Below are 13,830 nucleotides of genomic sequence, written 5' to 3'. Positions count from 1 at the left end.
CCGAATGGTTTGGGTTGGAGGAACCTTAAAGGTCATCTAGTTCCAATGCCCCTGACATGGGCAGGGACACCTTCCACTAGATCAAATCTAGTCTCAATTTATCCTTTTTTAGTTTAAAATCATTATTTCTTATCCTGTTGCAACAGGGCCTGCTAAAATGTTTGTCCCCCTCTTTCTAAAAGCCCCCTTCAGGTACTGGAAGGTGCTATAAGGTCTCCCCAGAGCCTTTTCTTTTTCAGGCTGAACAACCCCAATTCTCTCAGCCTTTCCTCATAGGAAAGGTGTTCCAGCCCCGCTGATCATCTGCTAGACCCACTCCAACAGGTTTGTGTCTTTCCTGAGGGTTCCACAGCTGGACGCAGTACCCCAGGTCGGGTCTCACAAGAGGGGAGTAGAGTGGGGGAATAACCTCCCTCGACCTGCTGGCCACACTACTTTTGATGTTGCCCAGGATACGGTTGACCTTCTGGGCTGCAAGTGCACACTGCCAGCTCAGCTCATACCCAGCTTTTCATCCACCAATGCCCCCAAGTCCTTCTTGCCAGAGCTGCTCTCAATCCCTTCATCCCCTATCTTTTATTGATACTGGTGGTTGCCCCAAACCAGGTGCAGGACCCTGTAGTTGGCCTTACTGAACTTCATGAGGTTCACATAGACTCACTTCTCAAGCTTGTTCAGGTCCCTCTGGATGACATCCTGTCCCTCAGGTGTGTCAACCACACTGTTTGGCTTGATGTCATCTGCAAACTTGCTGAAGGTGCACTTGATTCCAGTATCTACGTCATTAATGAAGATATTAAACAGTACTGGTCTCAGTACAGACCCCTGAGTGACATCACTCATCACTGATCTCCATCTGGACATTGAACCATTGACCACTACCCTCTGGATGCGACCATCCAACTAATTCCTCATCCACCAAACAGTCCAGCTGTCAAATCCACCTCTCTCCAACTCAGAGAATGATGTTGTGGGGGACTGTCGCAAAGGCTTTACAGAAATCCAGACAGATGACATGCGTAGCTCTTCCCTTATCCAGTGATGTAGGCTCACTGTCACAGTAGGCCACTAGGTTGGTCAGGTAGGACTTGCCCCTGGTGATGCCATCATGCTGGCTGTCTCGAATCACCTCCCTGTCCTCCATGTGCCTTAGCACAGCTTCTAGGAGGATCTGTTCCATGATCTTTCCCAGGCACAGAGGTGAGTCTGACAGGTCAGTTCTTCCCAGGATCCTACTTTCTACCATTTAAAAAAACAAAAAAAAAGGTTTCCCCTTTCCCAGTAACCAGGGGCTTCATCTGATTGCCATGACTTTTACTCTCCTCTTTGCAAGGAGAGTAGCTTGGCAACTACATCAGCCAACTCCCTCAGGCCTCTGGGACGCATCTCATAAGGTCCCATAGACTTAGGTATGTTTAGGTTCCTCAGGTGGTCGTGAACCTGATCTTCTCTTACAGGAGGACGGACTTTGCTCCTCCAGTCTCCGTCTTGCATTCCATTCACTCGAGAGGTGTGGGACGATAGACTGCCAGCGAAGACTGAGGTAAAGGTGTTGTTGAGTAGAATCATAGAATGGTTTGGGTTGGAAGGGACCTTAAAGACCATCTAGTCCCACCCCCCCTGCCATGGGCAGGGACACCTTCCACTAGACCAGGTTGCTCAAAGCCACATCCAGCCTGGCCTGGAAGACATCCAGGGATGGGGCATCCACAGTTTCTCTGGGCAACCTGTTCCAGTGCCTCACCACCCTCTCCATGAAGAACTTCTTCCTGATATCTAATCTAAACCTCCACACTTTCACTTTAAACCCGTTACCCCTTGTCCTGTCACTACAGGCCCTTGTAAAAAGTCCTCTCCCAGTCCCCTTGTAGGCCCCCTTCAGATACTGGAAAGCTGCAATGAGGCCTCCTTGGAGCCTCCTCTTCTCCTGGCTGAACAAGCCCAATTCTTGCAGCCTTTCGTCATAGGAGAGGTGCTCCAGCCCTCTGATCAGCTTCGTGGCCCTCCTCTGGACTCGCTCCAAGTGGTCAATATCCTTCTGATATTGAGGGCTCCACAGCTGGACGCAGTATGCCAGGTGGGGTCTCACCAGAGCAGAGTAAACCAGCCACCTCCTTGTCTGTTGCTACTGGTTTGCCAGTCTTGCTCACTGGGAGTACACTTTCTTTGACCTTCCTTTTCTGGCTGACATACCCGTAGAAAACTTTCTTATTATTCTTTGCATCCCTTGCCAAGTTCAGTTCCAGCTGTGCCTTGTCGTTCCTGATCCCATCCCTACACAACCAGGCAGTGTCCCTATACTCTTCCCATATTGACCATGATGACACTAAGCTGTTACTGCTCATGCACTGTTACAGTCCGATGAAGTCACTGAACTGATCCTTTGCTCTGACACCATGGTCCTATTAGGCTGTTTCCAGAAAACATACCGGACTCTTGCATAGAGTAAAAAAGTAATAACACCCAGTAGTGCAAGGCAGAGAAAAGAGCTGCTCTTAGACATCAAACTATCTGGTTACCATCAGATAAAATGGCAAGATGTCCTAAGAAACATCTAAACGATGTGGTCATGCTTCTGTAATGCAAATGCCCTGAAGACCACAGAAGCAGCAAAGCTGACACTGGCCAGGGATATCAGCATACTTACCATTTCTGGCAATTAAGTAATCAATATTTAAGCTGAGATTAATCCCGTTTAACCTTTTATGCCTTCTTGAGCCATTTAAGTTAGGAGTGTTTTTACCTGAGGTTTCCCACTCTGACAGTGAAGAGGCTCACCCAGCAGGCCATTCAGGCCATCCCACCATAAAGGTGTGGCTCATCACCAACTACCAGGCTCCTCATTCAGGCACCTCAGTAAGATTTGGTGAGTGGGATGAAACCCCAACCTTAGATCCAAGGGCCTATGAACACTGATCCATTGCATCCCATACCACAAGACATCATCCAATAACAAAACTATGTTTAGACTAGAAAAAGAAAAGCCACAAAACCTGTAGTAATTACAAAAATTTCCATCATTTCCAAACATCAGGAGATTGCTGTAACATTACCACAGTGCTCATTTTTGTGCGGAAAAAGTTTACAAGAAGAATAAAGTAGGGGCAGATTCTTTCAAGTGGATACTCATTAACATAGAAATAATAGCTTGCAATCCAGGTCTTCCTGGACTAGGTAAAACCCATGAAAAACATAAGCTATCTAAGATTTTATGGCACTGGCTAGTTCACAAGAAATTGGAAAGTCTTCCAGGGAGTTGACACAATATGAGAATATCGGGAAGGATATCATTCAGAGTTTGAGTAATAAATTAGGTCATAGGAGACCAGTGAAAAGCAAGAGACTCAAATCCTACAGTTCTGAAGGAGGAAAGGAGCACAGTCAGTGCTAATAAGTAGGAAGGATAAAGGTTACTTTGCAGAGAGTGTGCAGTTGGAAATTCATTAACACACACACACCTTCAACACTTCCCGTTGTGGTTCTTTTAACAACTTAGAATGGCTGTATAAATTGTTGCACAAGCTGCGTAAACCTAGAATAGAGTCAGCACTCTGCCTGGTCATGTCCTGGTTCTGAGCAACTAACCCATACACCCAACTCCCCTGAGCTGTGTACAACTCCATCGACAAGCTTCACATCACAGTGTGGTACCTGACCCTGTGCGCCAAAATGTGTGCAAGTACGAAACATCTGTTTGTCCCCATTGTCACCATAGGTATTCTTGGACCTATGTAACTTCTGATTAGATTGAAAAAAGGTGTCCTAGCAGCTATATGTATAGCATCTCGTGTAACAGGCCGAGTTTAATATAAACATACAGTAAGTAAGACAGGATGGACACATACTAACTACAGGAAGATAACATTACAGCTTATGTTATGAAGCTGGTCTCCTTTGATTCCCTATAGCAGTGGACTCTGGGATGCTGGAAAGAAATATGATTTGTACCATTAACGAATAACATAACATTTCAAAATAGAGCTTACATCATCTTGATCTCATCCATTTTTAATTTCTAGTTTGTGTATGTTTTATAATGTACATATATGATACATACAGTGTACACATATATAATTTATAAATAAATATGCATAAATTGGGGGTACGTGCTCAAAAAATTGGGATGTGTGATCAAAAAACTTGAGACCACTGCCCTGTCCAACCTGTGGACAGTCAGCCGTTCTCAGGGAGAGATCAGAGAACTCCTGTTCCTAAATTATGACATGAAAAGTTGCTGAAAGTTCCTCTAAACTTGATGCATCTGAGTAGTATGAAGTACAAAAATTTGACTTCATACCTCATCTTATTATCTTTAATTTAAACTAAAAATACAACCAACATGACAAATTAACAAAGTATTTGCCTGAATAAAACACAGATGAGAAGTCATCTCTGTGACTGGTTTTCTTAAAACTCAATCCCATTCCTGTGCAAGCAGCAAATACTCAATTTTCCTTCAGTTCACTGACTGGCATCCCTCAAGACTTTGTAAGAGGTTTGTTAAAAAAAAAAAGTTTATAATTCCCTTAGACTCCAACTTGATTAAAGTTTGTAAATCCCTGGTTGAAAGTTCACAGTTCCCTTTTAACAGTTCAGATTTTTTATGAATAGGTAGGAAACTCGAAGAATTTAAATAAGAATTTAAATGTATGTGTAATGAAGACATAGTTCATGTTCCAAAAGAAAGACCCAGAAATTTCTGTGTCTCTACACTACAAAAAACAGGCCTCTGAATTACGGTGATACTCAAATGAAGACATAATTATAGGTGGAATGGATAGGTGAAAGTTATACAGGCTACACTGTGCAGAGGCAGGGGAATTATCTAGTGTAGAATAAACAAAAACGTAGTAGACTGCAGAGAGGCTGAACCAGGAGAGACTGCAATCAGTCCGGCTTATTGTTTCCTTCTGATTGTTCTATGTCTAAAAGGACACATCAAATACAAACCCATTTGCTAAGAAAGCCATCCATGATAAATGCCATATTTTAACCAGCAAAGAAATCTGTCAGCCTCTTCTGTGCTTGCATAATTCAAAGGCAACTTTCTTCTTTTTTAAGCCAGAGTTGGCAAATACTTGATCTTCACTGAGGTATGTGCAAAGACATTTGGTTTAGCAATAACAAAATTACAGCTGTACAAGGTAATGTGTTTATTTGAATATGCAACAATGTAATCATTCAAATAAATGCACTCTTAGTTCTCTTTTTACAGTACTTCAAGTCAGATGTACATAAGCTAATCTCTATAAATTAAAACCATATACAGTAAAATAAAGCATTATGCATTTTAACTTTGTGTTCTGTTTTGCTTTAACTTCGAGGGAAACATACACCATGTGTTTTTGAATGGCTGCAGGTGTGGATTTTGTACCACTTCCATTTGTGGTTTTTCCTATGACTGCACATCCAAAAACTGTGTTCAATACAATATACAGTTAGTGAGTGCTTTGAGAGCAGATGGACCTTTGCTTCCCAGTGATGGCCTGAAGTCCTTAAGGTGAGCAAGAGAGTGGAAATGAGTTGCTAACAGGCTTGTCTAAGTTCAATCTCATTAAAATCATCTGGCTAAGCAATGTATTTTCTTTAAATTAGCATCTGGCCTCCATTAGAATCAGAGGGAAAGATGTCAAATTTGAATAATTATTTTAAGATTATGAAAAAAGAGCTCACAGATGCTCTAAGTTGTATGGTAGAAACCAGAACTATTTGTTGATGACAAGTACTGATAAATACATGGGGAAAGAATGCATTCCTTCTGAACAGATGTGATATCAACAACAACAAAACCCTTAAGGTACAATTTTTCTCTGTAATTTGATTATAGGTGACCAATAACTGAAAACGCATTACAACCCTGAGCGCTGCTCCAACTACAGAGTGGTACCTTCACATTGCAGGGTAGAATTTTAGACCATTAGTGGTTCAGATTAGGAGAGCCTACACTACACTACCTGGATTGTAAGTAAATGAATTCAATCTCCTGACTGCTCAAATTTACTTTATAGAACAAAGAGAGATTGGAAAAAAGGCATTGCTGTTAAACTGATGCTCATGATAAGAGGTTCCTCTCAAATTGTTTTGCATTGGCTCTTCAGGCCAGGAAATACTTTGTTTCCTACTATCTTCTATAAGGCAGAGGATATAAACAATTCATAAAATAGTTCCACCGTTATTTGCCCTTCTTCATATTTTAGACACTCATTCCAGTGTCTGAGGAAAAGTATTTGGCTTTCATTTTTCTACAGCTGTTACAATGCTGCTGCATGAATAAATATTTCAAGTGTGGCCATCATTTATACAGATTAAATTTCAAATTACCAGCTAAAGCAGTGAAAAAACTCTAATGTCCTGATCCTTTCCTTTTTTTTTTCCTCTGAGCAACACACACACTCTGACAGACTGACCAACTTCCTTGACTACTATTGCAGAAAGTTAAAAAAGCTAATGTTTTAACCAAGTTGTCCAAGAATCCTGAAATTTTCAAGTGTGTGCCAGTGTCTGTTGAAAGAAAATAACACTTAATCTGGCAGCAAAAAGAGCACAAAACAATAAAGCCTGACAGAGCAGAAATTATAATTACTGCAGGAACAGTAGAAACAAAGCTTTTACCAAATAAGGCTACAAGGTAGCCACTAAAGAAACAGTAAAAGGACCAAACTGATAATACTGGGGGAATAGCAAGGTTCATACATCGTAACTACTTCAGAAAGAATGATACTATAGCAAACAAGTGCAAAACCCAAGCATAATTCAAAGTAACATATCATTCTTAACTACAGAGACTATACTACTAAAAACACCCTATGAATTACCATACCCTGTTCTTGAGCTAAGATGCTATTCCAGAAATAAGGTCCTCATCAATTAGGATGCCTGATTGAACGTAATGAAGTTGAAACCCAAAGCATTAAAAAAACCCAAACAAACCCTACACCCAACAAAACAAAAAACCCCACAAACAACCACAATTGTCCTCAGTTACGTTACCAAAAGGAATTAAAAAATCTCTGCATGACATTTGTTATCAATTATTTTAAATCCTCCATTTGAGAAGCTACATCTACATCTGCTAAAGAGCTGAAGCCATAGGAATAGTGTTTTGCTGGGGCGCAAGCTACATAGATTGGAGATGATGTGTCACCCACCCAGGCTGACACCATCCACCAAGTAAACACCACTTCATAATAGAGAAGAAAGCATCTCTTCTAACATGCTACCATTCTAGCAACTCTCACAAAACCCAGTACAACAAAACAAGAAACTATAATGGGTAGAAAACTGAACAGTGTACACCTCGTAAACTCTCCAGAAGAGTCTGTACATTATCCCAAATCTACACAAATACTTCAAGTTGTTGGTCTTTTACATGCCTTTATATGTCATTAAATTTGCCCTCCAGTATTATTCACAATAAATACCTTTTCATACCAAACAATATTGACAAATCTTCCTTAAATGTCATAGTTGTACAATACCTCTTAAATGTAGTAAGCTATGTGTAGCATGTATCATATGGAGCAGCGAAACGACGACTTTATTACATAGCAAATGGTAGCAAGAAGACACCGTTCACTGCTCTTGGATTTCCTGTCATACACAAACTACAGCAAAACATGCTGGCTTCCATATAGGTTATTGCCATTTTTAACCACACAATTCTCAGTAAGACCAGAAGTCCTTGAATGAAAAGCAATGTTACCTTCTACACATCATGTGTGCCTGAATAAAATGAAAATTCTATCAACTTTCGGTAAAATAACTGCTTCACATTTTCACAATTTTAATGGATTTTGCTCTCTAGACTCTTTCCTAGATAAGCAATTCTGTTAGACTAATAATTACATACTAGGTCTTTTAACCTATTGTTTTAAAATATATTGGTCAAATTTTCTTTCATTACTTTCAACAAAAGGCCAAAGAAAATTTTAGCAAAATATTTATGCTGATTCTTGGAAGTTTCTGTCTATACATAATTGGAAACTTCTAGACAACCTCAACCATCCAAAAACATTTGTACAGAGTCAACACAGTAAAACAAAATTCCAATAGGAAAAGTGCCAAAATTCAATAGGCAATACAATTTGAGCATTATTGCAACCCTAGGGTATAGGATATGCAGATCACTGTGATCCATACTGAAATTTTTAAAATTTATGAATAAATAAATATACCTGGTCCTTCAAAATACGAAAGACCCGGTACATTTTCACTACAGACACCATGTCATGTCTGGCAGATCCTTATCAACACATTAATATAGAACTAGAGACATTTTATAGAGGAGAATAAAAGAAAGGGGGACAGATAAACATGTTCTCATTCTCTTCTAGTCTCATAAGGAAGAAAGGCTCACATGGACTGCAGGCCACCCCACACACATCTCGCACTGTAGGAAATCCTTGTGCCAATGAGATTAAAGGCTAGTGAAGCTGTAAGAGAAACACTTTAACTTTCACTCAGATTCAACAAAACAAGAAATGATTCCTAAAAACCTTTCCTTCTTCCCAGGGAAAGCACACAGCAAAATATTCCTTCATCCCCAGTAATGGCCTAAGTAAACTATGGTTGTGCACAGCAAAGCCAGAAAGGACGACAGCTGTGTAGGCTATCAGAAGAAAAGGGGACGGGAATGTTAAAAGAGATATTGATGGGCGCTAAAGAGTGACAAAGGGGAGTAGCAGAGCAATAATTCTATCACCACCTCCGCCTTGGGAAAAACGTCTCTTTGGTGTCCCTCACAGAATGCTGCTCTCTCCCTGTTTGACACAGATACTGCCAAGTGCTGAAACACAAAATTTCTACAGGAAGATATGCACCTCCACTGAACAGCATGCAACTCTCAACTTGTCATTTATAACAGTTTGAATGAACCACTTTAAATGAGACACAGGGCTGCAAATGAACAGTGAATATAAACCTGAATATTAAGTGACTGCTTCCTTTACTAAGTTGTGTCATTCCTGTGCAGTCAATGAGGTGGCGATCCAATGGAAAAAAAAAAAAAAAAAAAAAGGTGTATCTATAATGAAATACATATGCACAAGAGGGAAAAAAAATAAAGAGCACAAAGAACATTAATTTGGCCATTTCCTATTTCCTTACTGCTTCATTTTACAGTTACAAATTAGTTGCTGTCCTCCTACTCTTTACAGACAGAAAATTAATTTTAAAAATAGGTATTTTGGAATGTGGAATAATTTTGAGGAGAAACAGGACACGACACTGAGTAACTTCAACAATGAATGAGACAGAAACTTCATATGTTATTCTATACACATCCTTCCTCATGTACATATATCGACCTTGTTTTACAAGCCTCTGTAGATTTATCAGGACTGAAATACCATACAAACTGCACATGCATCAATCCAATAGAATAATGAGAATCATCTATTCAGCAGAAGTTTCCACTCAGATGAAATGCCTTCATTCTCCAAGCCAATGAAATATTGGAGGCTAGTTAGTTTAACTGTGCAACATATCCCATTCACAAAATGAAACTGCAAAAAACCCCAACGTTTCACTGAAGCAGACTGGTAATCAAGGAGATCTTTCCTTTTAAATACCAAGCTTTCACCACCTTCAACTGAAATGCTAGAGGTCTTCATGAGAACAGCCAAAATCTCAGCTACCTGAACAGCTACATTTTCCCCAATCTGTTTCTTGTTGTAGGTTTTTATTTTTAATTGCTTATCCATATCTAATAAAGTTTTCAGGAAACAGGACTTCTTCCTTGTCTGGACTCACTAGTACCACATTTCAGCTGAAATGACAAACTGAGCAAATTTTAAGAATCTGAAATAACCCATGGAAAAACTGGAGTAGCTTTGGTGCAGCCACTGCAACTTACTCTCTCTGAAAATAAACAGCCTTTACACAGCACAAAGCTTAAAACATATACACAAAAATTTACTCTGATTCATTATTAGAAATAATGTATTCTTAAATAATGTATTCAAAGCAAAGTGATGGCTAACTGCAGTTTGTCATCAGAGAATCTAAATTCAATCTTGTGTACTAGTATGCTGCTCCTGCTATAGAAATAAATTTAGATCTAACCATCTGAAGCATTTTCCTAGTTTCCTCACTCAAAGTAGGTACATATTATTAGTAATAGGAGTTAATTTTCCAAATAAGGAATTTGAATTTATCTTTTCTAGCTTTAGAAAGAAACAATACTTACAAACAAACAAACAAACCCCACACAAACAACTGAAAAAGTGCTGTTAACTGCTTTAAGTATGTATTTTCTGACACAACATTCTGTTTCATGGCTGCGCTTTTAAAATGCCATCTGATCAGAGTAAGAATTTCCATGCATTCTGGATAAAGAGCAAGTAAACAAGTTCAGAACAGGGACTGCAAAGCAAATAGCACAAGCAAAACATAACACAGATGTTAAAAATATAAAATAATAAACGATCTCAGAAGACCCAAATTACTTCTGCTTTATTTATCAGGACACACCTCTATCAGGATAAGCCTAAGCTAATAAGAGGCACCAGTAAGAGAACAAATACAAAAAATATTTCAATAATAGTACATATTTTAAACCCTTATTCTAAAGCTCCTGAAAATCTGCGATAAGTGAAAGAACTTTATCTACAGGTATAGGTTCTCTCCTCTCTGGCTATGAAGAACTTAAGTTCACTCAGCATTTTTATTTTTAACTGGAGAGCCTTGAAGTCACAGTTTATACCTCTCTTTCTTATTCCTCTTCTGTAAAAACGACAGAAGTTAGAGATGTGGTGAATGCTTTTGGTCTTTTAAAGGTAATAGAAAAGAAAGAGAGCTAAAAATCCCCCTGCATGTGCAGCGACTTGTTTTTATACATTTTTAAACATAATGCTCCCCCACAATCTTTCCATCAAATTCTATTAGGAGCTGCTTTTGCTGAATATTTCTAGCTGTCTGTTGTACACAGCACATCATGAGCTGCATGGCCTCAGGCCAGGAAGGAAGGTGTGGAACACGTCTTCACAGGTCCATTTCCACTCTCCAAGTTTTCAAGTATTTGAGAGAAGGTCATGTTACAGCACAGATTTACATAGCAGACAAGTTACATGACTGCCCATTCTCAGCATTTCATAATTTCGATTAAAAATTAGGTCAAATGCACGGGGGGGGGGGAATAACCCTATTCTTTCACAGTAGTCAGAACATTAAAGAAAATCTTACTTTAGCTGTGGTTCTTGCCAAAACATTGGTAAAAATCTGTACTGACAGTAAACACAAGTTTGAAGTATTTGATTTACCATTCAATTACATAATTCTCCTCTTTTTTAAAGGCTCAAACCAGCCATAAACAAATCCAAAATGCGCTCTTTTAGAACACTCTTTATTATAAGTCTAAAATATATATGTTTTTACAAATATCAAGGAATGTGTTATTAATTTCAAAAGCTCTCACTCACAGCCAAATAACCTAGCAGTTAAGGAGAGGTAACTGTTCATTGTATCGTCTGTCTGAATGAAAAGAAGAATTTGGAACAGTTTTTCCCCCTCTCTCAGAGGCTGAAATAAAGTGCACTTTAAAAAGGGCAGTGTTGGCCAGCCTCAGCTCTGCCTGACATGTTTATACTAGACAGAGACTAAAATTACAACGTTCATATCTGGCATTCTTTGAGTACAAATTGGCAAAATAAATAATTTTTTTTTTAGGAAACGATAGTATGATATTTTCAGGATAACAACAAAATACTTTCCAAGAGCAGTTAAGGATGTCGTAATGTGAAACAACAGATTTAAAAGAGTTTAGGTATGTCTCCACATTTCTATATTTCTCTTAGCTTACAAGACTAGCACACAAATTCCTACCAACATCGTACAGCATACAGTTAAAAATATGCTAATCACGATCCTAGACAGCTTTTCATGATTTGTTTCAACACAGTCAAGAAGTTGTAGGGTTCAGGCTGGGGTACTGCTGATACTCTTACTGAGCAAGCAGAAAGAATGAACGTTAACAGAAAAATGACTGGCTTCAGTAACTTCAGTTGGACTTCATATTTGTCACTTTTAGAAACTGAAATAATGTTAAGTCTGATTTACTCTCAGCAGTAAAAGTTTTAAGCTGATGTATTTTTAAAAGGATTGTAGTTTCAAGGAACTCTTGAACAATTTTTTAAGTCAAAATCTAACACACACACTGAATCTATGTGCATTTGATATCTATTCACTAAGCAAAAAGAGGAAACAACTTTTTGTGGAATCTGACATTTTCTCTATTTACCAACACGAACTCTGAGGGATGAATTTTACTAAAAGCTTCAGCTTAGCATGTTGCAGCCCTGCAGCTGAAAATTCAGATGAAAACTATGGGAGGGTTTTTTTTTTTTCTATGACAAAAAAGGAACTTTTGGGAACATTTCCGAAGGACACCAGAAAGCTTGTCTAACATACAATGGTCCCTACTCAGCATAGCCCTCCAAACAAAGAGTAACAGATGCACAACTGGTATTAATAACAAAACATCTCCTCCCTGTGTTAGTCAAGAGAGGACAGCTAAGGACAAACACAGTTTCAGGGTACTTACCTACTCGGAAGTTAGTGGCTGTCAGAGTGTCAGCAGCATGGCCGTTTTCACTAATGAGAGTGGTGGTATTTCCCTTCTCACAGTTGTTCTGACAGTTGCCTTTGGTACAAGTCACTTTACAGATGCTGGGTGTAAAGACCACCTTGATACGACCAGTGTGATTTCCCACTGTCAGCGGAGGCAACGAAAAAAAGAAAAATAAACAGATTACTTTAGTATCCATTGATTTCCTTCAAAAAGTTCTGGGAAAAAAAAAGGTGGGGGGAGAAAAAGGCGACAGGTCTACAGGAGGAGGGCAGTCTGCAGTGCTCTCTCTCATAGATCTCCAGTGGTGTCTCTGAAACAGGAGTAGGAAGCTTAGCAAACAGAACTCCGGGACCTGCTCCAAAACCACATTTGAAGTCAAGTCACTGGAGTGGGATTAGTAATCACAATGCTGCACTTTATTCACAGGCAGACAAAGAGCAATACCAAGGGCATGACAGCTTAAATAGCCAACCCTGACAGGCAGATGTAATGTAAAGAGGCTGGCTGTGCACCTAGGGGTGAATAAACTCTTGTGTCCTCCTGCATACTTTTCCTGTTTCTGCACTTATTAAGTCACTATTTGTAGCTCGACCCCTGGAAATGTTTTAGGCATGCGGCATGTCTGAAAACATCTGTCTCAAATCTCCTGGCACCCCAGCCTGAAGTGGTCAAACCTTGTGACGCAGCTGCCTCGACCCATTTTTTCACAGTTTTTTGGCACTATTTTTCCACAGGGATTTACGTATTACAAACTGAGCTTTGCTGTCAGCCTTTGTTTAAGTAATAAATAGCTTAGTCAAGGAAAAGGGTGAGTAATTATCAATACTTGAAAATACTGATTCTGAGCTCAAAGCTAAAAAAATTCTCTTTTGAGAGATTATCTTATCTTTTTTTTTATATACTTCCTTACAGTAATTTAAAAAACTTAAACATGATGAAGACTGAACAAACACTGGTTTTAAGTTAAGCTAATTAGAAGAACTTGCTATAGAACTTGATTTAAAACCAGATGTATTTGATTCCACATTGAAGAGCTGAAGACAAAAAAAGATATTAAAACTAGCCATTAGGAAAATTAGGGAAAAAGAACAAACTCCATTTGCAATTACTTAAAAAGAAAACAGCTTGTCTTCTGCACACTTACTAATAAATTCAGCAAGTTCTTGTAAATATATCACTGCATCTTTGTGGAAACTATTAATACATATTTTCATATCAAACCTAACAGTCCCAAGAAATGGCACACAGGAAGAGAAGAATCTCCT

The 13,830-nt window shown here is 39.0% G+C and overlaps 1 protein-coding gene across 1 annotated transcript in view; it reads right to left on the bottom strand.

The window, feature by feature from the left end:
• Positions 1-12,761, bottom strand: part of LOC104506565 (latent-transforming growth factor beta-binding protein 1-like) — a gene marked incomplete at its 3' end in the record, with an annotated part of 63,960 nt that extends 51,199 nt beyond the window's left edge. Inside the window, exon 1 of the mRNA XM_010147551.1 lies at positions 12,539-12,761. Coding sequence (XP_010145853.1) covers positions 12,539-12,761 — 223 coding nt within the window. The remainder of the gene's footprint in view (positions 1-12,538) is intronic.
• Positions 12,762-13,830: the final 1,069 nt, after the last annotated feature.

This window comes from Eurypyga helias, unplaced genomic scaffold, assembly GCF_000690775.1.
Source record: "Eurypyga helias isolate BGI_N326 unplaced genomic scaffold, ASM69077v1 scaffold3932, whole genome shotgun sequence".
Taxonomy (NCBI): Eukaryota; Metazoa; Chordata; class Aves; order Eurypygiformes; family Eurypygidae; genus Eurypyga; species Eurypyga helias.
Note: the sequence above shows the minus strand (reverse complement) of the source record. Positions and strands in the feature narration are given on the sequence as shown.